Source organism: Crocodylus siamensis, chromosome 1 (genome assembly GCF_052110815.1).
Source record: "Crocodylus siamensis isolate JL-2025a chromosome 1, ASM5211081v1, whole genome shotgun sequence".
Lineage (NCBI taxonomy): Eukaryota > Metazoa > Chordata > Crocodylia > Crocodylidae > Crocodylus > Crocodylus siamensis.
Genome location: NC_143395.1, coordinates 385,284,435 through 385,310,525, shown reverse-complemented (window position 1 = coordinate 385,310,525; position 26,091 = coordinate 385,284,435). Strand labels below are relative to the sequence as shown.

Below are 26,091 nucleotides of genomic sequence, written 5' to 3'. Positions count from 1 at the left end.
GTGAGGATGCGCCCTGGCGGAGTGAAGCCTTTGCCCTTTGCCCTCAGTTGGGAGGAGACAGCAGGAGGGCGGGACGCCAGGGTTCGCAGTTTGAGGGCATGAGAGCACGCGCCGTGACGGAGTGAAGCCTATGGTCTTACTCTGCCCTTTGCCCTCAGTTTGCAGAAGGGAGCGCTTAACATTATGGCGAGCCCAAGGGAACGTGAAGACAAGCAGCGTTGTTAGGTAAAGGATAATGCTCTGTACCAATGATTGTGCTGTACCATGGACAATCAATAATAATAGAAGTGAAAAGGACAGTTTTCTTGCGATTTCCCAGTTGGTCTAATAAAAGGTATCATTTTGGAACCAAGAGTTCTAGTTTTTTGTATGTCTTCTTGTTTCAGACCAACACAGCTATTACGTACACCCCAAAACGTACAATAATTTTTGAGGCAGCTAATTGATTCAGCATATGCAAAACCCAAGTAACCCTCAGCGAGTCTTAACTGACTTTTGGGTTTGCTGTCAGCAGTGCTCACTCATTCACTGGTGCGTTACATTGAGAAATATATAGTAAATAAAATGATTTATTTGCATACTTATTTGCATATTTTTTCAGTGTAGGATAGTTTTCAGCAAATCGGATAATTTTGAGCTTCCAATACAATATGTCCCAGGGGTCGGGGTGACAACAAGAACTCACCGGCAGCAGGAGTCGACGTCCCAGGAAAACCTGCGCGGCTCGTGAGCCGGCTCTTTATACAGCTGCGGACGGCCAGTGACGTCAGCGTCGAACGCTGGCCGGCGAAGATAAAAGTGGCGGCGGCTGCAACAGAAGGGGCAGATGGCCCCAAAGAGGGAAATCTGCCGACGGAGGAAGAAAAAGGTGAGGCCCCGCGCGTCCGGGGAAGGTTGAGGAGCCAGAGCGGGAGGAGCCGGCAGCAGCGTCTGGGAGTCAGCAGCAGACAGGAGGCACCTGGACTGGATTGCGGTGAAAGGGAGTCACTGCAGAGGACCCGCCGGAGCCAGGTGCACTCAGGGCGTGGTAGGGTGACAAGGATCCATAAGGAGGAGCCAGATCGGGGCGGGGTCGCCGTTGGGACCGCGGATGCCCGAGCCCATTAGAAAGCATAGGTTCTAAGGGCTGAGGATCTGGAGCCAGATCCATAACTATAGAGGCTTGACCCTTTGAGTATAGGGAAAAGGGGTAAAGGAAGGTGGCAGAGGAGCAAGAGGAGTCATGTGCCCCCTTCTCAGGGCCAGCTCCAGAAGGTGGTGTAAGGCTGGGGTGCAGGGGTGGTTGGAGCCCTGTTTACATCTGTCGGGTGGACCCAGCCAACGAGAACTTGTCAGATGACTCCCCCCCCATTGACAATACATCAAGACGTGGCAGGCGAGAGCGGGGCAGTGACGCAGTGAAAGAACATCCGTTTTGCCCTCAAGAGTCTCGGGGCGGGACCGACATCCGAAGGGCGGCGCCCTCAGGAGTGAGCAAAGCCCAGCGGGCACACAATTATTTCATAATTAAGACCTGGCAATGCTGGGCACAGGGGAAGGGCTGGGCGTCAGGGTTTGCCCTTCTGTGTGCACCAGGCCCAGTGCTATTCTGGCCATGGCCAGTCCTGATCGCAGGCTTCATCCTCTTCAGAAAAGGGGGATCCTGGGCTTTCAAGCTGCACTGGCTTTAGGGTGTGAAGCCTGCAAGGCAGCAAGCCTCCCTGTGACACTCTAGACAGCTTTCCCAGTGCGTGGCAAAAGGGTTGTTGTAAGTGGGGGCATTGCCTACTGTGTTACAGGTAACCCACAACTACTTCTTCAAGAGCCAGCAAAGAGCCCAAAGCAACACCACTACTTCTAAGATGGCCAGTGTGTGAAGCATACCAGCTCCAGATACTAAAGCTGTGTAAAACCCATGTACTGAATCCAAGCAAAGCAAATGTTCTAATGTTCTCCTTGTAGAAGGAGAAACACATGTCAAAGAGTTCACTGTCACTGCAGCCTCCTTTGGTTGAAGCCTCACAGTTGGTCACTTGGGCCTGTTGTTTATTCATAGATTCAAAAATTCATACATTGTAAGGCTGGAAGGGACATTACAAGCAGGAAAGATAACTGGGGGTCAGATGATCTCAGCAAGGTGACTGTCTAGTCTCCTCTTGAAGATTTCCAAGGTAGGTGATTGCACCACCTCTGAAGGGAGCTTATTCCACAGGCTGGACACCCTGACTGTGAAAAAGTTGTTCCTAATGTTCAGCCTGAATTGATCTTCCAGGAGTTTGTGGCCATTACTCCTGGTTTTCCCCTCGGCTGCCCTAGCAAACAGTTGCTCACTGAGCCGTTGATGTGCCTCCCTAATGTAGTGGAAAGCTGCTACCAGGTCCCATCAGCCTTCTTTTTCTCAGGCTAAAGAGTCCCAGATCCCTTAGCCATATCTTGTATGACTTGCCTTTTAAGAACCTGATCATATGGATGGCTCTTCTTTGGACACTCTCAAGCCTGTCCACATCCTTGTTAAAGTGTGGTGCCCAGAACTGGAGGCAGTACTCCAGCTGCTGTCTCACCAGTGCTGAGTAGCACGGAAGAATCACCTCCTTGGTTTTGCTGGAGATGCATCTATTGATTAGGAGTAAGCCTCAATTCCTCCCTGAGGCAAAGTGAGTAACATCAGTAAGTAAGTAGCCTTCTACTTTGTGGGTCTGTATTCATTGGGCAATGCTACAGAGAAGAGTGCTAGTTTGATTCAACTGCCTGCACCAAAGCAAGGTGTCCCTGTTTTTGAGGCAGAACATTGAACATTCACACCTGTTTCTTGTATGATTAGATATAAAAATACCTTTATGCTAATTATTGTATTAATTAGCTGCATCATCAATGGATAGGATGTAGAAGTGGTATATCCTTTAATCATGAGTGATACCAGTTCTGGAAATGCTCCTATTCTATTTTATGTAGGTTCTTATATTGTCCTCATTACTAGGGTATCTAGAATGCTTGCTAGTAATGTGTTAAGTAATGTCTAGTAATGTGTTAAGACTAAGGCCCTTGCTACCCATTACGTATATTATTCAATTGACTGGTTAATCATGTAATAAATTTAGACCACCCACATGTGCAAAGTAACTATTACACAAGAAAAATGGTGATCTAGCTATAAAGTTAATGCTTTAAAGTGTGTAACGATTTTGTTGCTCGTTCCTATCCGGTTTTAATTTGAATGTGTAGTAGGGCCCTAACATATCTCAGGTGTTTGTTCTTGTGGCAGGATCAGGCCCCAGGGGTGGCTGTGGCACCTCTTGGTTGGTCATACAATTCCTGCCTCCCCACTTCTGCTCCTTGGGTATCCTCCTTTGTTCTCTCATCTGCACATCTTGATGGAATTATTTCACTGAAAAAAGGAGGCTGTCTTGGGTCTCAGAGCATGCCCTAGCCTATTTTGGCTAGCAGTCCCTCCCATATGCAGCTGACCCTCATCCTGCCCTTCAAGCCCTAAGTCAGGGCCCTCCTGGGCCCATCAGTGCCTCAGGGCACCAGTTGCCCTAAGGGCTATTTGTGGCCTCTTCTACTCTTGTAGCCATGCCCATGCCTTGCAGTTGGTACTTTATGTTGTCCACTGGGCCCTCTGGCCTGTCTCTCACACTCCAGTCAGCCTGCTGGTCCTCTGGCCCTGGCAAGGCTCTTTTCTCTGAGCCCCATGGCCCTAATGCCTCCTCAGGCTTTGGCCTTCTCAGCTTAAGCCTGGTTTGGCCTCAGCCCTCTGCTCTCTGGGATCCTGGCCCTTGCAAAGTTGCTATACTCCTATCCTAAGCCCCAGCCTTTTGGATCCCTGACCCCAGGCTGGGCTGCTCCTACTGGTCTTGGCTTGCCTAGCCTCAGCCTGCACTGCCCTCTAGGTCCCTGACTCCAGGCTAGGCTCCTTACTTCCAAATCCCTAACCAGGCACCCCTGCCCGACCTCCACATCTCCCCTGTAGCCACAATCAGGTCCTATGTTTCTTAATCAGACCATAGACAACAGTCCACTGACATAACAAAAACTTTCCCCCTGACTGGGTCATAATTTCCCCATAAGTTATAAGACCCCATAGCTCTTATCTTTGAAGTTTTGGGGGACAGCTTGGATGCACAGTCAGTCCCTGTCCTACAGCTATCTTGCTCAGAAGCTCTGCTGCCTGCAGGGCCAGACTGAATGCCTGGTCTCTGATGCTGGCCTTATGTACCTCCAAAGCCCCACTCCATCCTGTCAGGTGGCTCTCTAGCTGCTCTCAAGGGGTTCCATTTTGGCCTGATGACCCGCCTGTAACTTCTGCTCCTGGGCTACCTAAATGTCTGCCTCTTAACTGCTTGCTTTGAAGCAACCAGTTCCAGGACAGCCACTTTTTGACCCATCCAACTGTGTAGGCATCAATGCCGCAGTCGCTCAATTTATTAATGAGAATGGGGTGAGAGACAGTGGGATCCTACAGTTGCTGTTGGGGGCCTGGCCACTAGGAAGCAATGTAGCTGCTAGAGAGCTAGCTGCCAGAAAGTAGGTATACCAGTAATAAGAGGGTAGGAGCTACCACTTGGAAAAGACCTACTAAGGGTGCACTCTACGCCATCTTCCAGGTCATTCCTGACCCCTGACCTTTGCCCCCAGAAGTCCCTCCTCTTGTCCCCAGAAGTACTCTTTTTGGAAGGGTGTTTGCCATCTTGAAACCAGAAAAAAACCCAAATTATATACTAAAAATCAATCCACAATACTTTTGTTTTATTTTTAAAACTTTTTTTTTTCCTGATTTGCGCCTATTTGCATTGAATGTATAGAGGTGATTGCATAACAGCTCAAAATGAAATCTTAATCTTGTATATTGCAGGGGATTGGAGGGTATAGGTGGGGTTATGGGGTTTGTGGGGGGTATGGGGGTGTGTGTGTGTGTGAATGTGTGTGTATGTGTGGGGAGGGTGTTGGGGTATGTGTGGATGTGGGTGGGTGGGTATGGGGAGTTTGTGGGGATGTGTGTGTGTGGGTATGGGGTTTGTGGGAGCTGTGGAGTATGTGGAGGGGGAGGGTGGCTTGGGATGTGTATGTGTATGTGCATGTGTGGTGGGGTGTGTGTGCATAGCAGTGAGTGGGGTTGGCAGCTAGGTGGTTTGGAGTAGGCATGGGGCAGGGCTGGGACTTTGCACAGTTGGCGGTGGTGAGAAGGTGCCACAGGGTATGTGGGCTCTTGGGTGTTGTGGGGTGGGAATGGGTGCTGACTGGAAGGCATGTGCAGGGGGCTCCTATGCACATCCCACCATACCCTAAAGCCCTCTCCCACAAACCCCACAACCACACACACACCACCATACATGCACACACACATCCCAAGCCACCTTCCCCCTCCACACACTCCACAGCTCCCACAAACCCCATACCCACACACACATACACACACACACACACATACACACACACATCCCCACAAACTCCCCATACCCACCCACCCACATCCACACATACCCCAACACCCTCCCCACATATACACACACATTCATACACACACACACACACACACACACCCATATCCCCCCACAAACCCCATAACCCCACCTATACCCCCCAATCCCCTGCAATATACAAGATTAAGATTTCATTTTGAGCTGTTATGCAATCACCTCTGTACATTCAATGCAAATAAACGCAAATCAGGAAAAAAAAAGTTTTAAAAATAAAACAAAAGTATTGTGGATTGATTTTTAGTATATAATTTGGGGGGGGGTTTCTGGTTTCAAGATGGCAAACACCCTTCCAAAAAGAGTACTTCTGGGGGCAAGAGGAGGGACTTCTGGGGGCAAAGGTCAGGGGTCAGGAATGACCTGGAAGATGGCATAGAGTGCATCCTTAGTAAGTCTGCAGATGACACCAAGCTGCAGGGAGTAGTAGTTATGCTGGAAGGTAAAGCTAGGATTCAGGGTGATTTAGACAAGTTGGAGGATTGGACCAAAAGGAATCTCATGAGGTTCAACAAGGACAAGTGCCAAATCCTGCACATAGGATGGAACAATCCCATGCACAAGTACAGGGTAAGGGCTGACTGGCTGGGCAGCAGCTCTGCAGAAAAGGACCTGGGGATCACAGTGGGCAATAAGCTGTATATGGGCAAGCAGTGTGCCCTTGTTGCTGAGAAGGCTAACAGCATTCTGGGCTGCATTCATAGGTGTATTGCCAGTTGGTCAAGGGAAGTAATTATTCCCCTCTATTCAGTACCAGAGAGGCCACATTTGGAGTACTGTGTTCAGTTTTGGGTCCCCCACTACAAAAAGAACTTGCCCAACCATCTACTAAGATGAGGATACTGTAGTGGGGGATCAACCTGATGTAGTCTTTCTGGACTTCAGGAAGGCCTTTGACACTGTCTCCCATCTCATTCTCATTAAAAAGCTAGGTGACTGTGGCATTGATGCCTACACAATCATGCGATACGATCGGTTGCAAATTGGCTGAGGGACTGCACCCAGAGAGTCGTGGTGGGTGGGTCATGTTCGACCTGGAGGGATGTGGGCAGTGTGGTCCCCAGGGCTTGGTCCTTGGGCTCCGCACTGTTTAATCTCTTTATTAGTGACTTGGATGAGGGGGTGAAAAGCACCCTGTTCAAATTTGCTGATGACACCAAGATCTGGGGTGAGGTGGGCACACTAGAAGGGAAGGACAGGATACAGCTGGACCTGGACAGGTTACAGGGGTGGGCAAATGAGAATAGGATGGGATTCAATACTGACAAGTGCAGGGTACTGCACTTGGGCAGTAAGAACCAGCAGCATACCTATAGCTGGGGAACTCCCTTCTCAAAAGCACAATGGCAGAAAGACATCTTGGTGTCATTATCGATTCCAAAATGAACATGGGCTGCCAATGTGAGGACACAGTCAGTAAGGCCAACCGCACCTTGTCATGCATCTGCAGATGCATCACAAGCAGTGCCAAGGTGGTGATGCTCCCCCTCTATACAGCAATGGTCAGGCCACAGTTAGAGTATTGTGTCCAGTTCTGGGTGCTGCACTTTAGGAGAGATGTGGCCAGCATCGAGAGGGTCCAGCGGAGGGCCACTTACATGATCCAGGGACAGTGGGGCAGACCCTATGAAGAGAGGCTACGGGATCTGACCCTGTTCAGCCTTCACAAGAGGTGGCCAACTACAAACTTACCAGTGGGGACCAGCGGGGAATGGGGGTCAGGAATGACCTGGAAGATGGCATAGTGTGCACCCTCAGTAAGTCTGGATGACACCAAGCTGTGGGGAGTAGTAGTTATGCTGGAGGGTATCCTGTTCACCCATGCACCTCCCAGAGTAACAACGAATAACAGCCATAAGTTGTTTGAGAGTAGGTTCAGGCTGGACATTAGAAGACACTATTTCACAGTCAGGGCAGCTAGGATCTGGAACCAACTTCCAAGGGAAGTGGTGCTGGCTCCTACCTTGGGGATCTTTAAGAGGAGGCTTGATTGCTAGGGTCATATGAGCCCAGTATTCTCGCCTGCCCAGGGGAGGAGGTCAGACCTGATGATCTACTTAGGTCCCTTCTGACCCTACATCTATGAATCTATAAATCTATGATATTTCAGTGGTCATTTCTGACATTTGTGAGACATTTATCAGAAAAGGCTCCATCCTGGCTATATGTGGTAGTTTGTCCAGTAAAAGATATTACTGAACAAATGTTGCTTCTTGCATATTCCCTGACAATACAACATTCTGTTTCTCAGCAGGGCATAAATTGAGGGGCATAAACACAGTTCAAAATATGCTCGCCAGCAAATCAACACCCCTTATTTAGAGAAAAGCACAAGAGTGTAATACACTGTAATATTTCCTAAAACTGTAAACAAGGACTGTGTATTCTCCATACCCACGGACTATATATAAAAAACACTGCAAAATCTTCTCCCATCCATATAGACATAGTAATTCACACAGTAAAATCCTCCCTAATCCTCAAACACTGTAAAATGCAAAGCAAATCCCTCTATGCCTATATATTAATAAATTGTAGAGTCAGACCCCAGGCTTGGGAAAGGTGCAGAGGATGTCTAATCTTGCAGCAAACTCCTTCCTATCTGCTGTTACTATTGTCGAGTCCCTTGGGGCTTACATCCATGTCTTCTTTGTGCTTATGGGCAAAGGCCTAAGTTGCAGCACCACCAACAGCCTGGCCTGAGCCATCCCATGAAGGACGATGTGACCCAGGGGAACCAATGGCGGGCACAAGCCTTTAATTGGGAGGATGTGGCATGGGGTGTGAGGGGTGGCCGTGGCACCCCTGGTGGCTCCACAACCATGCCCCACTCTGTCTCTAGGGTGCCCTTCCTTCTGTCTTTCCTTCCATGCCTTGATGTAATTATGGGTTTGAAATGGGTTCATGAAGTCCTGGCCCTGGGCTGCATGACTCTAGGAGAGCATTGTGGCAGCTGAAAAGTATGTCTGTGTGATAAAAGTGCTTGATGAAGGCTCTATGAAGATTAGACCAAGTGTTTTTCTGTATTTGTTTAGATATTAAGCTATATGTTGTTGCTAAAAGCCTAATTATAGTTTAAGATGTAGTGAGGCCTTGTATAAAGTAAGGCCTAGTAAATTTAGCAAAGCCTAGAAGTAGTAAGGCCCTGTGGCGCAGTTAAAATTACCTTATCAAAAGAATGCAAGGCTTGTACTGCTATTAGCCAGTCTAAGGACAGTTGAAGAAAAAGGAATCTAAGTGGTTGTATGTTATCAGTGTCCTTCAGAAGCTATAAATTAGCTGGAATATTTGGAAACCATTCAGAAGGAAGATGCAGCTCTGTAAAAAGGATTAGTTAGCTGTTTCCTGGATCAGTGAGCCCGTGGACCTTGAGGAGCCCAAGAACTGCATTCCAGGGTCCTTCCCGGTACCCCTCGGACATTGTTGCTCGGGGACGCCTGACCTTGCTGAACTTTGTGAAAGAGAAGCTTGCTGTGTATCAGGCATCAGAGGGACTGCCAATAAGTTGCCGACGTGAATTGCTTTTGTCTGTCATTGTTTGTCTTGTTACTATACATAGTTGTGTTTTTGTTAAGTCAATAAATCTTTCTTACCTTTCTACCCCTGACCACACTCTCAATCAATCTCAACCCTCCACAGGCAGCTGAGACATAAATTGGCATCACTAACAGGATTGAGAGGCTCTGGTCCGGAAAGAAAGGTCGGAATGGAGGGAATTGCATGGGCTCCGTTAGTGGCTTCACTTAAGGAGGTGATGGGGATGGAGAATCCCAGGTGGAATAAGGATAGATTGAGACCTGCCTGGATTGACCTGGGAACTACCCAATCATTGGGCTAGGTTTGCTGCTGCTGCCTGGGGTAAATCCAGGAAGGGGTGCCTGTTGTGGCTGCTAGCCACATGCCTGTGGTTAGGAGCTGAAGAAGTCACCCAGCTCCGGGAACAGGTCACCCAGCTGAGTAAGGAGTTAGAAGATTTTAGAGATTTCAACAGCATGGCGTGTGAGGTGTCATGGCCCACTCAGAGCCGTTTGGAGACTTTAGAGAGGAGGGAGGGAAAAATTATGATTGCATGCGTGGACGCTTCCCTTGAGAAGAGCGCGCAGTTAGCACAGGATGTGCAGCCGTCCTTCCACAAGATCAGGCAGTGTCTTTATGGACAAGAGACCGGAAGTTGAGCTCTGGGAAGATGCAGAGGAGGAGACTAATGACAAGCCTGGTGTTGAACCACCCCCGTATGTCCCTGTGCTGTAGGAACCTAGCCAGGTCTTCCCCATGGTAGTACCCCATTCAGGGCCATGAGAAGGGAATCCCCAAACAGAGCTACATTCATTTACCCAAGCAGAAATAAGACATATACAAGAACAGCATCAGTCCAAGCCAGGAGAACCAGTGATAGACTGGCTATTTCGAATGTATAGTGAAGGAGCTTCTGTAATTTCAGTGAGTAAAGCTGAAGCAGCCCAAAGTAAATCGGATGCTTATCTTGCTGGGATCCTATGACCCCAGCTGACTTCCTTCCCTTTGGGCAGGGGGCTGGACTCGATGATCTCCCGAGGTCCCTTCCAGCCCTAATGTCTATGAAATCTATGAAATCATTCTGCGCCCTGAGGCCCATTTAAATCAGTTTGCAGGAGGTGATGAAAATTTTACTTTGCTTTCTGCTGTGTTTCAAGCCACTGCAGCCAGTTATAGTAATATGGAAGAAGAGCTTAGTCCTGCTCCTCGAGCATGGGTCAATTTAGAGGAGGCTGTCCATTGCTTGTATCAATTGGCACTAACTGAAATCATTTGTGCAGTGGTTTGGACTCTCACGCCAGATGCAGAAGTCATGACAGCATCGTTGTGGAGGAGGCTTTGCGGATGAGCACCAACAGAGCGTACCTCAGCCTTGTTGGCCTTGGAGCCAGAGGCGGTAGATCACCCAGTAAGAGATGTGATTCAGCAATTAGTGCAGCTTCTACGCATTTTGTAGAAGCCAGGGCTGGCTAAGCCGACAAAAGCTGCCAAGGCTATGGTGGTGGCCTCAGCGAAAAACAACCCCCCGATCCCCCGAATTGTTGGGAAAAGCTGGAGAAGACTGGCCCAAAACCCCGTGAGCAAAATTGTGGAAGAACTTGTTAGCTGTCGGTTTTAATAAAGTGCAAATTGATGGAGTGACCACCAATGTTTTGCAAGGGCTGTGGGCTAAACACTGCAGCAAAAAAGCAGAGCCATCAGCACCACCAGCAGGGCCACTGAAGGGATTTTCTGCCCTGAGGGCAGAACTGTCGACATTGTCCCAGGCACCTGCGGGGCCGCCAACTTCTACCCCGCCTGATCACGTGGCCTAGAGAGTCCGGTTGGCCCAACCCCCAAAGAGTTATCACTACTCCTATACCTATTCTCGAAATGGCTCTGTTAGACCACCAGCTACCACCTGGGGGAAGAGCCCAAAACACCACTGTCCAAAGGTGGATTTATTACATTCTGAGCCAAGTCCAACGAGTAACCCCAAAGGAATGCCCTGCGTTATTCGAAAGAGTCACAGAAAGTACAATTAATGTTTATCCTGATCAAACTAGCTGCAGTGAACCTTCGCCCATCAAAGAAGCACCTCCTTTCTCACCTGAAATAGAAACCTCGGCTAGTGTTGAAGTCTGGTTCACAAATAGGTCCATTCGAGGTCGTGCCTGGAGAGCAGCTGCCTTGAGAATTCAAGATAGCAAGCAAGTAGTATCACAAGGCCTCGAAAAAAGCGCGCAGTATATTGAGCTCCAAGCAATGCTCAGCGTACCTATGTAAGAATTAACAGAAAGTCCACGTCCTAAAAGGCCCATCTATATTTATAGCAACTCCTGGATGGTAGTAAAAGAATATACTAAATGGCTACCCCTGTGGCATAAAGAGAACTTTAAAAGGCAAGAACAAGACATTTGAAGCCATGAAGAGTAGAAAGCGTTATAAGAATTAGCCCAAGATAAGCTTCCTCTGCAAGCCAACGTGTGAGTGCAGCATATGGAAAAAAAGCAGGAAAAAGCCCAGAGGCAAAGTGGAATAGGCAAGTTGATCAGCTAACAAGAGAGGAGAGCGCAGAAACCTTGTATGTGGAAGAAAAAAATAAAGTGGCTAGTCCATCGTTACCCAATTCCTCCTCCCACTGTAAACCTGGGGAACAAGCCTCAGAATGGCTACATCGACAACATGAATGAAACTGCCCGCCTGGCCACATCTTGGGGCATTCATATACCTAAAAAAAAGCACAAGAAATAGTCAATGCATGCATCACTTGCCATGAGGTAAAAATGCAACTAAAATCCTGCCAAGTGTCCTGTTGTCATTACGCAAAAGAAAAGTAGCATGGCAGGTATGGCAATGTAATTTCATAAGCCCCCTCCCTTGGACTTCCCAAAAGCGACAATATGTGTTTGTATCTGTAGAAGTTGCCACAAGAGTGATGTTTGCCTGTGCCTCAGCGAGAGCTACAGCCCAGGACACTTGTGCAGCACTAAAAACATTGCTAGCTGTGTACCCACCACCTATAAAAATACGAAGTAATAATAGCCTGCATTTCCTCAACCATCTTGTATATGACTGAACTACCAAACATAGCATGTTTGCCAAACCTATCATATCCCATACCATCCGCAGTCTAACAGATTAGTAGAGTGAGCCAATGGCATCCTCAAATGCAATTTGTGGTTGGCTGCTGGCCCGGCTCTTAAAAACTGGGACTTGCACCTGGATCAAGCTATCAATTAAGCCAATAACCGACCCCATCTGGGAGGTAGCCCCATGCAGCAAACCTTTGGATTGGGTAGTCCCCACGAACCGGCAGTAGAGCGACCTGGGCTAGTGACCTGGGAAAGCTCCAAGCAGAAAATCAAGTAATAGTAAACATCCTCAGGGAAATAAATAAAAAGAGACATTATCAGGCAAAAATATGCATAATACATAATGAGTATTTAAATCAAATTCGCCTAACGGGAGCCAAACTCCTTGCTGTCTTGTTCCTACAGGTTAAATCTGTCCACAACTGCAGCCATTACCATTCCTAATTAAGCCTGCCACTGAAGATGAGTCCTGCTCTGTCAGTGGTCTGAATCAACTGGCACCATGAAGTGGTGGACTGTTATAAATGTACTCTTTTTATTAATGCCTTATTGTGTTTCCTGGGTAGGGCATGTCGACTATCCTTCTTATTACCCAAATATTAATAAACTTGCTCCTGAAGACCTTAAGGAATAGCCCTGAAGAGCATCCCCCGGAAACGCACTCAGATGGCCTTCACGTAGTCCAGCTGCAGTATCCATACTGGAAGAAACCTGCCACCCTGGAGCAAGTGAAATCCTCGTCTCTAAGCAGAAAAAACAAGATAGTTGACTGGCAAGGTAGTAACTGTCAATGCACTTGTGGCACAAGTTATTATCTTGGGTTCATCTGTTACATACTTCCTGAGGAAAACCCTGTTGAGCTCAACACCCTTAAGTTTGTGTCCCCAATAGTGCATTCTGCATCTGTTCAGCCTCTCAAGCCATTGCGTTTATGGGAAAATCTGCCCCCTCCCACTCCTATGGCTAATCACACTCTCCAGCGGTGGTGTGAGACTCATCAGGTGGAAGAGTGCATTACAAGTTAGAACAAAGTTACTACATAGTTTATGAATCATACCTACACAGAGGCGTGGTGGAATGGTTCCCACTTTAATACAACCAGAAGGAGGCTGTATCCACAAGTCTCCACCACTTATCCTCATCCTTTCATACCAGTAGAATTCCTAAAGCAAATCAGTGCTATGATTCTGCCAGGACAATGCCATTTCATTAACCCAATACAGCATCGTCCCCATGAGCAACAGTTGAAGCTCTTTCGCTTTCTGGGAGGTGAAGCATGACTACAGGCTCTCTGAGAAGGAAAGATAAATGTGACTTGTAAAAAAACGGGATGTTCACTACTATCTTTGGCCGTTCCCCCACGAGAGGCCCCAACACTGTCTGTGTATAACTCCACACCCTGGTGGAAGTCACAAGTTAAAATCCCAACCCTCCTAAATTCTTCGTTGTTCACTGCCCAAGTATTGTTCAAACCAAAACAAAGGTATATCCGAGCTACTTTTCCAAACTATTCAGCAGGAGCCTGGGTAGCTGAAGGGTTGCTTAGATGGGAATGGCCAGTCATTTTCCGTTTCATAAGTGCACCTAAGTCCCACAAACAAAGAGATACTCCAAGTTATCTTTAGAACGAACTTAACTCAGCTATGAATGTAAAAAACTTGGATAAATCCCAAAAAAACACTGAAGGAATAGCCAATCTCTGACAGGCGGTAGGGCTGCTCACTAGAGGAAGCATGCTTGAAGGAAAAATGTTAAAGCACACTGACAAATTGCTAATTACTAATGTAAAATTAAAAACAGCCCATCTTGCCCAAGTCATAATGAACACTGCTTTTAAAGCAGACAAAAAGCAGACTTGGAGTACTGCTTGTACGCAAGTCCAGTTATCACTGAATATGCATTTTTCCCAGGTAATAAACAACGTTCAAAATAGAAAATAGCCCCCTGGCTTAGAGCATCATAAATTGCCTGCAACGTTTAAAAAGAAATACCCCTATCAAAATACCTGGGTTACCACTTGGTAAGGCTGTGATAAAGAAAAATATTAATTCCTGGTACAAGGGGTAAAAGAGGAAAACTAGACCACTGCTTATTTGCTAAACAAGGGGCTAGGAGGAAAATGCTTTTGGGACTAGAATTTGCAATTCTCCATATGAAAAATAGTTACCCCCCAATGGCCCTCGGTATGTGACACAGACCTCCTTGGTTCAAATTAATAGCACCTTAATTAAATTAAAGACCCTATAAAGAGGCTGGCCTCTCAGCCCACCTAACATGACCTACGTATATGAGTTACCTAATGTGTCATGTGTAACAATAAGACAACGTGTTTGTTAGAAAAGACCAGGTCATTTGCTGCATGAAAATGGTACCACCTGGACTTTGTGCAATTCATGTTGCTTAAAAGCTAAAAATAAAGCCGTAGCTCTACTGCAGTTAAATAACTGTACTATTGCCCTGAAATAGTCAGAAATCTCCTCTAAGACTATATCTCTCAACTTTATGATACCCACTTCATGGGTATCAGATGTAAACATGCCACAGTTAAAAAACTAGAATAACGTGAAAAATAAACTACAAAGCCTTAAGGCAAAAGCTCGGCAAGGCACTCAATTAGCTCTCCTTGCTCAAGAGGGTGGGCAAATCATCAGCCTGGCTGTCAACGTGCCCGAGCCATGTAAATAATATAATGTAATCTGTGCTATTCATGTGTCACCAAGTGTCACCTCAACTACGTGGCTAACCATCTTGACCATCATAGTATTCTGCATTGCCCTAATGACAACCGCTAAATAGTGTTTCAACCGTTGTTGTCATAAATCTATTCATGCTATGCAAGTTAAATGTATAAATCCCTCCCCATTTCCCAATGTAGCGCATGTGGCTTTAGCATCTCAATTGTAACTATCATAGTGCTTCAGCAAACAAGGAGTGGAGTGTGGCAGCTGAAAGGTATGTCTGTATGATAAAGGTGCTTGCTGAAGGCTCTATGAAGATTAGACCAAGTGTTTTTCTGTATTTCTTTTGATATTAAGCTATAAGTTGTTGCTAAAGCCTAATTATAGTTTAAGATATAGTAAGGCCTTGTATAAAGTAAGGCCTAGTAAATTTAGCAAAGCCTAGAAGTAGTAAGGCCCTGTGGCGCAGTTAAAATTACCCTATCAAAAGAATGCAAGGCTTGTACTGCTATTAGTCTAAGGACAATTGAGGAAAAAGGAATCTAAGTGGTCGCACGTTATCAGTGTCCTTCAGAAACTATAAATTAGCTAGAATATTTAAAAACCATTCAGAAGGAAAATATAGCTCTGTGAAAAGGATTAATTAGCTGTTGCCTGGACCAGTAAGCCCATAGACCTCGAAGAGCCCAAGAACTGCATTCCAGGGTCCTTCCCAGTACCCTTTGGACAGCGTTGTTCAGGGATGCCTGACCTCACTGAACTTTGTGAAAGAGAAGCTTGCTGTGTATCAGGCATCAGAGGGACTGCCAATAAGTTGCCGACGTGAATTGCTTTTGTCTGTCATTGTTTGTCTTGTTACTATACATAGCTGTGTTTTTCTTAAGTCAATAAATCTTTCTTACCTTTCTACCCCTGACCACAATCTCAATCTAAACCATCCGCAGGCGGCTAAGACAAGCATTTGTCCCAGATTTGCAGCGTTGTGCAGGGATCTGGGTTTCTCCTCACAGGCTGCAAAGAGCTGGTGGAAGTAGGACACAGGAGGTGCTATGTGTATGTGCACAGGCACATGTGCACCCACATATATGCACATGCCAAGGAAACAGCCAGGCAGCCTGGAGAGCAGCTCCCTGCAGGTAAGGCTTTCCAATTTGAAAAGGTGGTCACCCAGGTGAGTTCCCAGAGCCTCACTGATGATCCAAGGCTGCACAGCAGTTTCTTGATTTCTTCAGCATTCCTTGATAGCTTTCCTGACCAGGAGCTCATACCCCTGTGGCTTGCAGGGTTAGACTTCCTTTCTAGCTCAGGCTCTGGGCTTATATGCCTCCCAGGGCCCTGGCCCCTTCAGGTCAGAAGACTACCCTGGGCTGCCTGCAGATGTCTGGTAATTGATTTAATTTCCCAGTTACTATAGCAACCTGTAGGAGCTGCACCCTACCTGTCCTGCAGTGTTCCCTCTCTGGGCTTCTACTCTCAAAGTAATTGAGAGTCCCCAGCTTTCTGTTACAGAGTGCTATAAACAGTGCCATACCAATAAAGTTTGCTGCCTGGGACAAAGCCCGCAGTGGCAGCCCGCTCTTGTCCCATGCACAGATCCAGGGGCACATGCCCCACCATTCTTGCCTGGGAGTGTGTGCAGAGGCGGAAGCCATCCTTCCCCCATCCCCACAGCTCCCTAAATGAGCTTCTCACAGCTCCATCCTGCACCCTGCCCCAACTGGGCAGCTCCTGTTGGTGCCCCTTCGCTTCAGTGCCCAGGGCAGTCATCCCGCTTGCCCCCCACTTGCTATGGCACTGGCTATAAAAACCCTCTTACCTACCCTGGGGTCTTGTTCTGGCAGCAGTGTTTGTAGCCTTGTGACTTGGGACCGCACTGCCTTGCCTGTGCCTTGCTCCCATCCTTCTTCTACCCCAGAACCTAGTGCCTTGCTCCTGTCTTGCCTCTGCCATGAACCTTTGTACTCTGATTCTGCATATCCTACACTGTATGCATCCATCACAACAGTGCCCAATTGCTACCACATGGTAACATACTATATTTATCCAAATCCAAGACAACTTCAAATTTAAGATGACCCCCCAATAATTAGATTCTTTGTATGGAAAAATTATAAATGTATTATAAGTTTCCATGTATAAAATCTAATTGTTGCACGGCTGTCTTAAATTTGTCCTTACCACCACTGGAAAGGGGAGAATAGTGGTAGGAATTGCAGGTGATGGGGATTCAAGCAACCTGACCCCAACTCTCTGCCCTGACCAGCACCTTTCCTTTTGCCATTGCCCCCTCACCACCATTTGCCCCTATAGCTGCCTGTTCCCTGCTCCGTGCTGTGCCCATGCTCACTGGCACTTGCCCCCATTTGCAGTGCCTATGCCACCTGCCCCCCACCCTGTGTCTGTTCTCTCTTGTGCTTGAGCATATGCTGGCGCTGCCTCCACTCAGTCAGGAAGTAACAGCATCTGTGGCAGCAGTAGCTCTGGTCCTGGCTCTAGCTGCTGCTGAAACCACAAAGACATAGCTGGGCAGGGACTGGAGCCAGCGTATGTTCTGTGCCCCAGGGTGGAACCAGACCCAACGCTGTGACTCAGAGTAAGCATCAGGGTGGGGTGGGACGGGGATGTGGAGAGGTTAGGCAAGCAGTGTGTGTGTGTGTGTGTGTGTGTGTGTGTGTGTGTGTGTGTATGTTGGGGGGGGATGTGTAGAGGCAGCATGGAGAAGAGGGAGAGGCATTGGGCAGGGGGGTGGGTATGGAGATCACAGGGGCAGGTGGGGAGCGGTAGGGCAGTGGCTGCACCTCTGACTCCAAGCCCAGGTCAGGGCTGGAGCCAGTGCAGGAGCCACCACAGCCATCTGCCCCCCTCCTCAAACATTGTCTTGGATTTGAGGAAATACGGTAGTTTTATAAGATTCAGTCTGTAACCACACATGGTATTCACTACTGCTTGCGTTCTTAGTTCACCATATTTACATGTATGCATATGCACAGACAGAATTTATCCTTTGGTAAGTTCACTTGACACTGTACATAGCACTGTACATAACACTACATAGTAGTTAGGGTAGACAGTAGGGTGCTATTTAGTAAGAATTTGGCTGCTAAAACTGAAATTTCACCAGCACTATGAAGTTAGCACTATTCTTATGAAACAAGTCATAAATCAGTATGTCCTTCAGTACTTGAGTTTTCCTAAGGGTTCTTCACTCAAGAAATAACCCTATCTGATCATGCCTAATTTCTGAAAGCTGAAGAAGATTAAAAGTGACATGATATGACTAACTTATTATAGGTACACTCTGCACATTACCCCAGCTGAACTCAAATCTGGTTATGTTGATAGGATGCCCAAATTTTTAAAAATCTGCAAAAAGAAATGCAACCTAGTAAAACGTTTTATGAAATTTGTAAAAAAAATAGAATTATCCAATAAGTTTTAATGCCATGTTGAATTTTGATATATAACTGTTCCTCAGGCAAAATGCACTTTTTTTAGTGCATAATCAATGTAATGTGAAGTTATGCCAGCAGAAATAGGCTGTCCTTGTGAGTTCTTTTTGAAATTCTCACAAAGTCAAATTAGGCAGAAACTTTATTTTCCTCAAAGTTTATTGAGTAAAAATAAACATATTTACAATATTTAAAGAGTAAAGTAAAAATAGAATAGAGTAAAAATATTAAAGACACTTACAGATCTGTTGTGCACTCTGCAGGGTCAGGACCTGAGGCACACCAAGGTGGTTCATTCTGCCTTTAAGGGAGGGAGGGGTTTTCCTCTGTTTGCAGATCACCGAGCCTCCTGATTGCAGAACAGGGCACGAGTTTGTAAATTGTAATCAGGAAAACTTATTTTGTTTACTTACACGCCGATGAACGAGATGCGTAGGTACAGCAGCTTGATTAAACACGTTTTGTTTACAAAACAAATTAACGAATCTCTCTCTTTCTCTCTACTCGTGGTTCGGTTCGCAAATCGGGTCGGTGCGCAGGGAAGGGGTACGCTGGGACAGTTGGTGGCGGAGAAGCGCCGATGCGGTTGGCCAGACCGTGGCAGAAGGGACTGATCTGCTGGGTCCGAAAATGGCTTCTACTGTGGTGCAGACTCGGCACGGCTTTTAAAGACTTCCCCCTTCTCCTCCCCCACTCCCCCTGACGTCAGACTGGTATGCTGTTTTTCGTGCCTTTTCTAAGCTTGTGAGAGGGGCTGGGTGTTAAATTTTGTGCTTGTGGCACTCTAACTGGAGTGAAGTACAAAACATGCCCCCTTGCCATACAGCACAAAGTTACATCTCACTTCGGCTTTCTACAGATTCCGGATCTTGTGCTGGCAAGCTGGTGTACACAAAAGCGGATAGCGTTATTAACTTTTGTTTAAAAACTGAAAAACACAACAGGCACAAGATGTCACAACGACAATCAGAAATAAGAGGGATAACAGCGGGGTGAATAAGTTTAACAGCCATGATGAGGCATCCCAGCCCAACCACTTAAACACGCTCGACAACCATCCTTGGCCAACGCCAGAGATAGCATTAATGTCTTTGGCGATCTGGCAGAACTTGGTGATCTGGTTTTGAAGGAGGAGGGAAACGTTAGGGATGGCAATGCAACACATGTCACAGGACAGGTTTAAGTATTGACAAAGGCCTCCATGTTGGATGAGCATAGCGTCTAAGGCGAGGCAGTTCTGCATGGTCATTTGGGATGTCGCCTGTAATTGTTGGTCGAGTAAGTCAAGGCCGCTTGCGGTATGGTTGGCAAGGAGCTCGACTTGTTCCGCCAGCTGGGTGATAGCCACGTGGGCTTTTGCTATGCTCAAGCCCCAAACAAAGAAACCTTCAAAGGCCCAACTTAAACCCTGGCCTACCTTTTTGCCATATGTAAGTGAACTCCACGTGGGATTAATGGAGTGAATGCGTCGGTGGAGGAGTGGACTCATGGGATGAGTGGTAGAAGCTTTTAAGGGGGGGCAAAAGGAGACAGAGCCTAAAAAGCATTGGAGACCCGATAGTGTGGCAGGTAAAACAGTATACAGTTGGCCATCAGTACATGCCCAGACGAGGCCAAATGGTGCTGGTGTGGCCAATTCCGAACATGTACCGCTAAACTTGAAAAGTTCGGAGGCTTGTTCCGGCAGGCCAGACTGTCAGAAGGGGAAGGTGACATTGTGGCAGGTGGCACTGATTAACGCTGCTTGCAACACCGGGTAATAAAACCTGAACCAGGAGTTATTTCCGAGGGGCCCTTGGTGAGTTAGGTTAATGGCCAAGGAAGCTTTCCAGTGGACCAAAGGTGTGGGCTTGGTAAGGGGGGAAAGGGTGACCTCAGATTTGGATTTGGCACTGCTGGGTGTAAGTGAGAGGTACCAGGGTGGGGTAATAGAGTGGGGGTCCCAGGCGAGCGACATGTCAGGGTGAGACCAGTCGACGCCTTGTGGGTTTATTCCCCAGGGGATGGCAGAGCAAGCATGAGAGGCTTCTCTCTCAAAACAGGCTTCGTGTGGGGGCATTGTGGTGTTAGAAAGGTTGGCAAGGGAACAATTGGGAGGCCAGCTATAATCTTAAAAGATAGAACCTCCACTCTCTAGGGGTACGGAGGTATTGATCGAGGTCACCGAACCCTTTGAGACCTGGGAAAACCAATCTGAAACATTGAAAACTTTAAGGTACGGGATCAAGATGGGGTCTGTAACCTACAAAGGTATCTTGAGGCATGCAGTCAGGCCTTCTCCCATCCCGCCGTTTCCCAAAGCATCGGCCCACAGCGACAGTAGGTGCAGAACTGTGTTGTCAGTACGGAGGGGTTGTCAGCGGTGGGATTCGGGTTTGCGCATTTCATCACCGGCAGGGTGGCAAGCGAGAGTAGGGTGAAGAGTAGTCTCACGTTGGCGAAGGTGAACCTGGAAATAACATAAGAAAAGGGAGAACAGTAACCGAGTTCAGGACAGGTTAACACTCTAACTGTTTTGAGCGCCTGGAGAGCCAGTTGTGGTGAGCTAACAGGTGGCTATTAGAGTCTTTTATGTCGACTATATAGGTGTTCAGATGGTCTCCTTTTCGTATTATTTCTCCTTGAGACACTTGTGGGTGTTTCTGTGTAGGATGTGGCACTGCAATCCAGACAAGTTCTCCAGGTTGAAATTTTGGAGTCCATTGGAGAGGTGTTTCTGTGTTTCATGGTTCCCATAGGGCCTTTCCAATGCTTAGATTGAGAACAGCTTTGCTTAGGTGTTCGGTCCAGTTTCTGTAGGTTCCATTCCCTTTGACTCGTATTCGTTCTTTTATTAACCCGATGGCGTGTTCTATGACTCCATTGGACTGAGGGTGGTACGGGAGGTGATGGTGCCAGGCGATATTGTGTAATGTGGCAAAAGGTGATATCGTTTTTCTGGTGAATGGCGGTCCTCCATCAGAGCGGATTATTTTCGGGGTCTGCCAAAATGCAAAGATTTTTGTGAGGGCTTTAGTTACATCGCTGCTGCGGGTCTTACGAAGGGGTAGTACTGCAATTTGCTGGGTTCCTAGATCGACAGTGACAAGTCCCTTGGTTGCCCCCTTTGCTCCGGGCAGGGGTCCCATGAAGTCGACCTGCCAAACCTTCCTTGGCGCAAAGTATTTTGGGTCATGAGCACCTTGTTCTGCTTTGTGGGGGTGTGCTTTTTCTTTTGCACATTGTTCGCATCCCATCACCACTTGTCTCCAGAGGCGTCGTGGACCGTGTTCTTGACTACCTCCTGTGTGTTGCCAGCGATCGTATGTGGCCTTGGTTCCTGGGTGACCCCAGTGTTCATGTAGCCATCTGATATATGGTTCAGAGTGTGTTGTGGATGTAGCGTAGACGGTGTCTGTGCGAAGTGGGTTTTAGAGCATCTTGTCGATGACTTCGTGAACGGGGTCTGTCTCAGGTTGGTGGAATTTAGTGTGTTTAATTAGTGGTGGTTTTTTAAATCTTTCAAGTGTTGCAAAAATATCTTCCCACAGGTCTATGTACTCAGAGGGATCAGCTGTTCCTGTTACTATTCAGTAAATGTATTGGGAGTAGATGGCCATAACTGGAACAGGTGAAGTGTTATCGTGATCATTGAGACAGTGTTGTAACATAAGGGCAAATCCTCATAACTCACATAGTTGTGGAGAGTTGCCAGACTCTGCATGACGTAGATCAAGTTTATGGCAGGGTCTGCAGTAAAGTCCAAAGGCTCCCCCATCTTTGGATGTACCATCAGATGCCATCCACGCTGCTTGAGTCGTTCCATAAAGGGTTACTCTCTGCAGTATTTCTTCTGGTGGGGGCGGGAAATTTTGGTGGCTCCAGTTGTGCCAACAGTAGTGGTGTTTGAGTACTAAAGTGCTCCATGTGGACACTTCTCCTCCGAAAGTAGGGTCTGGCCGGCTCGGGTCTAGAAGTGGTAATAGCGTTCCTCCTGGCAGGGTGACTGACCCTTGTCCTTGGTGTAGGGGTTGTGCTAATTGAAAAGAAGCGAGTAGTGCTTTCCCTATAATCCCATAGTGGAATTGGCAAGTCTGGAGTGTCTTGTGCGTATTAAAGATCAATTCTCCTTCGGTGTTTTTTGCGGTCGCATAAACATGTGTGCTGGTGTATCCCGCTATAATGTGTATTGGTTCACAAAGATTATAGGCTTCAAAGGTAGGTTTCTAGTGTTGCTGTGAGTAGGTCTGATAGCTTTTCTGTGTCCCAAGGTGTCCAAGGGTGTTTCTTCTGCTGTTTATTTCGCAGTTGAGTTTGTATCCTGGCTAAGGCTGGCAAGTGCTGAGAGGGTATGTAGAAGCGAAGCCATACTAGTTGGCTTAGTAGGGTTTGGAAGTCCTGGAGTGTCTGGGGTAGGTGAGTCTTCCAGTTCCGCTGGTTGGGAAGATCATGTGCCGTCCCTTGGCGGGTTGATCCATTGAAGGTGGTACCCAGAAACTGAATGCATGTTGTTGGTTCAAGGTTTGACTTCTTGTTGTTAATTGTCCACCCTTCTTGTTGTAAATGAGTGACTAATTGGTTGGACTTTTGTTTGACCTTATTTCGATCGAAGCCCATAATAGTCCAGACCTTTACATCTTGATCTTCCTCTCCTGCCTTCGTCATAAACCGACAGACAGTAGCGTTCATTTCAGAACACGCTAGAGCTGGAGAGTTGCTATAACCCTGGGGACACACATTCCATTTATACAAGCTTCCCTCAATACACATTTTGAGGAGGCCTTTTTCGTTGTTGATGGGGATCGAGAAAAACATATCCTTTAGGTTCGTCGTACAGCCCACCCAATTCTTGGCTTGTACTCGTGACATTTTGTGGACAATTTGTGGCAGGGTTTTGGACTGGGGTTGGGCCAAGGTGTGGCACCTTTTATTGACTTCTCTATAATCAATGACAAGACAGACTGCTGTTTTTTTCCCCAGTTTTGGTATTCCCCATCCTGCTGACAGGTATGTGTTTGTTGTCATCTGTTGTATCTTACCCTCATCTAGGAGGCATTGAAGTAGTATTTCTAGAGCGGCTCTATAGGTTTCTTTTGTTGGAATTGGTTTGTAACGCCAACGACCTAAGTGGGTAAGTTTGGGCATGTGTATCTGCGACACTTAAATGGGTAGTGCCTGAAGAACTTGTTCTTTCAGTTGCAGGGCTCATATTCCCAGGATTCCAAGTAAGTTGATTGTCCAAAATACTGCTGTCAGGCCTTTTGGGTAGTGGCTTGGAAATAATTTGACTCGCTGCGCTTGATCGACTGAGTTAAGGCCTTGTATGAGGATTTTTCCAGAGGTTAGTATATGAGGGACAGTCGACTGTATAACATTAACTTGGGCTCCAGTATCTAACAGGAATCGCACTGTAATTGGTTGTCTTTGACTATCTGGGTGTCGTACATTGATGCTGCAATAGGGTCGTTGATCTTCATTGCCGCTGGGGTGACCGGCGGCGGCTACTCATTTTTTGCCTTGTCTCGGAATCCTAATGTCTCGGCCAGTTTCTCTTGTCCAGCATCCCCGAGTGCTTGGAGCTGCGACTTGTTGAGTCCGGATTTCGCAAGGAGAAATCCGAACATGACCCGTTCTCATGGAGTTCTCTGGAACCAGTTGGCCCGCTTGTGAAGTGCCCCCCGAGGCTTCGTCCGTTGACTATTGTTGCCTTGGGCTGGGGTATCGGCCATCATTACACTCCAGTTCCCTGTGTCCGGGGTGGCAGCAGGGTGTGCTTGGGTGGTGGGTGTAGGCCTCGAGAGTGCCTGGAGTCGTGGGAGTTGGCTTAGGATGTTTCCTGCGGGCTGGCCGACTAATGGGGCTAAAAGGAGGTGGAGGGTGATGGCCTGGTCTCCTCCGTAAACTTCTATGCAGGCTTCTATTGCCTTGATGGCTGTTGGTACAGCTCCCGGATTTCTTAGGAACCGATGAGGCCATGGTTCATTTCGCTGAGCTGCGGTTAATCCCAGTTGGTGCACTCTGGGATTCCAAGTACAATATGACGTCCCTATGATGCTCAGCAAAAGTTGTTCGGCAGTAGGGTTGACCGGGCGTCCTGCATGCCATAGATGGGATTTATGATCAACTTGTCCCACGATGAGGGATGGAAGTGGGATGTTCCAATGTACATTATTCATTATGGCTGTTAGATCAGTAACGTGTCCTCCACTCAATGAAACTTGATGGGTTAGGTAGGAGGACTCATCTAAATCTAGTTGCTCTGACCCATATTCTACGATGAGATGACCCAGCCAAATCATTAATGTTTCTTTGGATTTAATCTTTGACATCTTGTGTAATTCCTGCATCTCCGCTTGGGTGAGGGTGCGGTATGTGGTGGTGGTACGGGTCACACCCTGCCTGTCGGCCACTTGCTTAACTAGAGCGACGGGGTAAGCAGTCATGGGTGGTGACGGCCCAGGTCCTCTGGGAAGAAGGGTTGGGTAAAGACTTTCACTTTTCTTTTCAGTTTCAGTGGTAACTCCTCCCTCTTCTACGTAACGGGTGATGCGGTCGGCGCCATGGGCAGTTCATGTGTTGGTGGGAGTGGCTTCCCCATTCCCGCCATGTTCAGGTTTTGGCACTATCACGCTGCTGCTGCCATCTTTGGGCGCTGGCCCCATGGCTTGTTCAGTAGCCACCTGTGCTATTGTTTTTAATTGGGATGTGAGGTCGTTGTTCTCGCGTAGCAGGATGGACACCGTGCGGAACAACACATTGATTATCTTCCCCTTATACCATTTTGGCCCCGACCATTTTGTGGCTGTGCGGCCGTCTGATTCTAAACTTTCACGGCACTGTGTTAGTAACTCGTGCTCTTGGAACCCTTCTTCTAATCCCGGGCAAGTGAACTTGTTGGGCGGGGTTGGTTCACCGCCTTCCTTAACATGCCAAATACAGCAGGTGAACTCCAGAGCCGGGGTGGGGTTGACGGTCCTTGTCGCTTTTACTTTGCTCAGACTTAATGTTGCAGTCGTCTCTTGTGGTCGGTAAATGACCGTGGGCAACTGCATGATACACCCAAATGCTGCAGGGCTTAAGGTTACTGCCCACTCTTTTCCCTCCGGCAATTTCAGGGAGAGGTAGCCGGTTATTTTGTTCTTCTGGCTTGTTGTGTTATTTTGTTCTTCTCCCCCACTCTGATGGTACATGATGTGAGCCCAGAGTTCATCAGAATCAGTAATTGAGCGTGAGCCCTCCTGCCAGGGGCAGAGGTTCACCAGTGTCCCCTCCATGTTCTCTGCTCCCTTCTAGCAACCTGTTCGTGATGCCATGTTGTGCACTCTGCAGGGTCAGGACCTGAGGCACACTAAGGTGGTTTGTTCTGCCTTTAAGGGAGGGAGGGGTTTTCCTCTGTTTGCCGATCACGGAGCCTCCTGATTGCAGAACAGAGCACGAGTTTGTAAATTGTAATCAAGAAAACTTTTATTTGTTTACTTACACGCCGATGAACAAGGTGCGTAGGTACAGCAGCTTGATTAAACACGTTTTGTTTACAAAACAAATTAACGACTCTCTCTCTTTCTCTCTACTTGCGGTTCGGTTCGCAAATCGGGTCGGTGCGCAGGGAAGGGGTACGCCGGGACAGTCGGTGGCAGAGAAGCGCTGATGCGGTTGGCCAGACCGCGGCAGAAGGGACCGATCTGCTGGGTCCGAAAATGGCTTCTACTGTGGTGCAGACTCGGCTCGGCTTTTAAAGACTTCCCCCTTCTCCTCCCCCACTCCCCCTGACGTCAGACTGGTATGCTGTTTTTCGTGTCTTTTCTAAGCTTGTGGGAGGGGCTGGGTGTTAAACTTTGTGCTTGCAGCACTCTAACTGGAGTGAAGTACAAAACAAGATCCACATGTTCAAAGGTCCACTAATGCTTCTCAATGTCTTATAAGCGTATTAGGCTGAATGCCA

General features: G+C 47.5%; 2 protein-coding genes and 1 pseudogene across 4 annotated transcripts; 1 reads left to right on the top strand and 2 right to left on the bottom strand.

The window, feature by feature from the left end:
- The first annotated feature begins 94 nt into the window (after nucleotides 1–94).
- On the top strand, nucleotides 95–26,091 carry LOC149875174 (uncharacterized). 3 transcript variants are annotated; one of them, XR_016439325.1, is made up of 3 exons: nucleotides 95–225; nucleotides 660–868; nucleotides 25,756–26,091. XR_016439325.1 is itself a non-coding variant. In XM_090028995.1 (3 exons), exons 1-3 carry the CDS (start codon nucleotides 131–133, stop codon nucleotides 1,838–1,840), a joined length of 366 nt encoding a protein of 121 aa, XP_089885121.1. In that variant the 5' UTR covers nucleotides 101–130; the 3' UTR covers nucleotides 1,841–4,584. The 3 variants fall into 3 exon arrangements, 1 of the variants encoding a protein (XP_089885121.1); XM_090028995.1 differs by lacking the exon at nucleotides 25,756–26,091 and adding an exon at nucleotides 1,779–4,584 and having other exon boundaries at nucleotides 101–225; XR_016439324.1 differs by lacking the exon at nucleotides 25,756–26,091 and having other exon boundaries at nucleotides 108–225; nucleotides 602–4,584.
- LOC149875176 (uncharacterized) lies at nucleotides 23,651–24,592 on the bottom strand (annotated as a pseudogene).
- LOC149875175 (uncharacterized) lies at nucleotides 24,716–25,552 on the bottom strand. Its single transcript, XM_090031749.1, has one exon. It carries the CDS (start codon nucleotides 25,421–25,423, stop codon nucleotides 24,719–24,721), a length of 705 nt encoding a protein of 234 aa, XP_089887875.1. The 5' UTR covers nucleotides 25,424–25,552; the 3' UTR covers nucleotides 24,716–24,718.

Excerpts from the sequence above, each read along its gene's own strand:
- LOC149875175 (XM_090031749.1), bottom strand. The coding sequence starts at position 25,423 with ATGGAGGGGACACTGGTGAACCTCTGCCCCTGGCAGGAGGGCTCACGC.
- LOC149875174 (XM_090028995.1), top strand. The coding sequence starts at position 131 with ATGGTCTTACTCTGCCCTTTGCCCTCAGTTTGCAGAAGGGAGCGCTTA. Across the intron at positions 226-659 it reads AAGACAAGCAGCGTTGTTAG|GGGTCGGGGTGACAACAAGA; the intron begins GTAAAGGATAAT and ends AATATGTCCCAG. Across the intron at positions 869-1,778 it reads GCCGACGGAGGAAGAAAAAG|GTAACCCACAACTACTTCTT; the intron begins GTGAGGCCCCGC and ends ACTGTGTTACAG.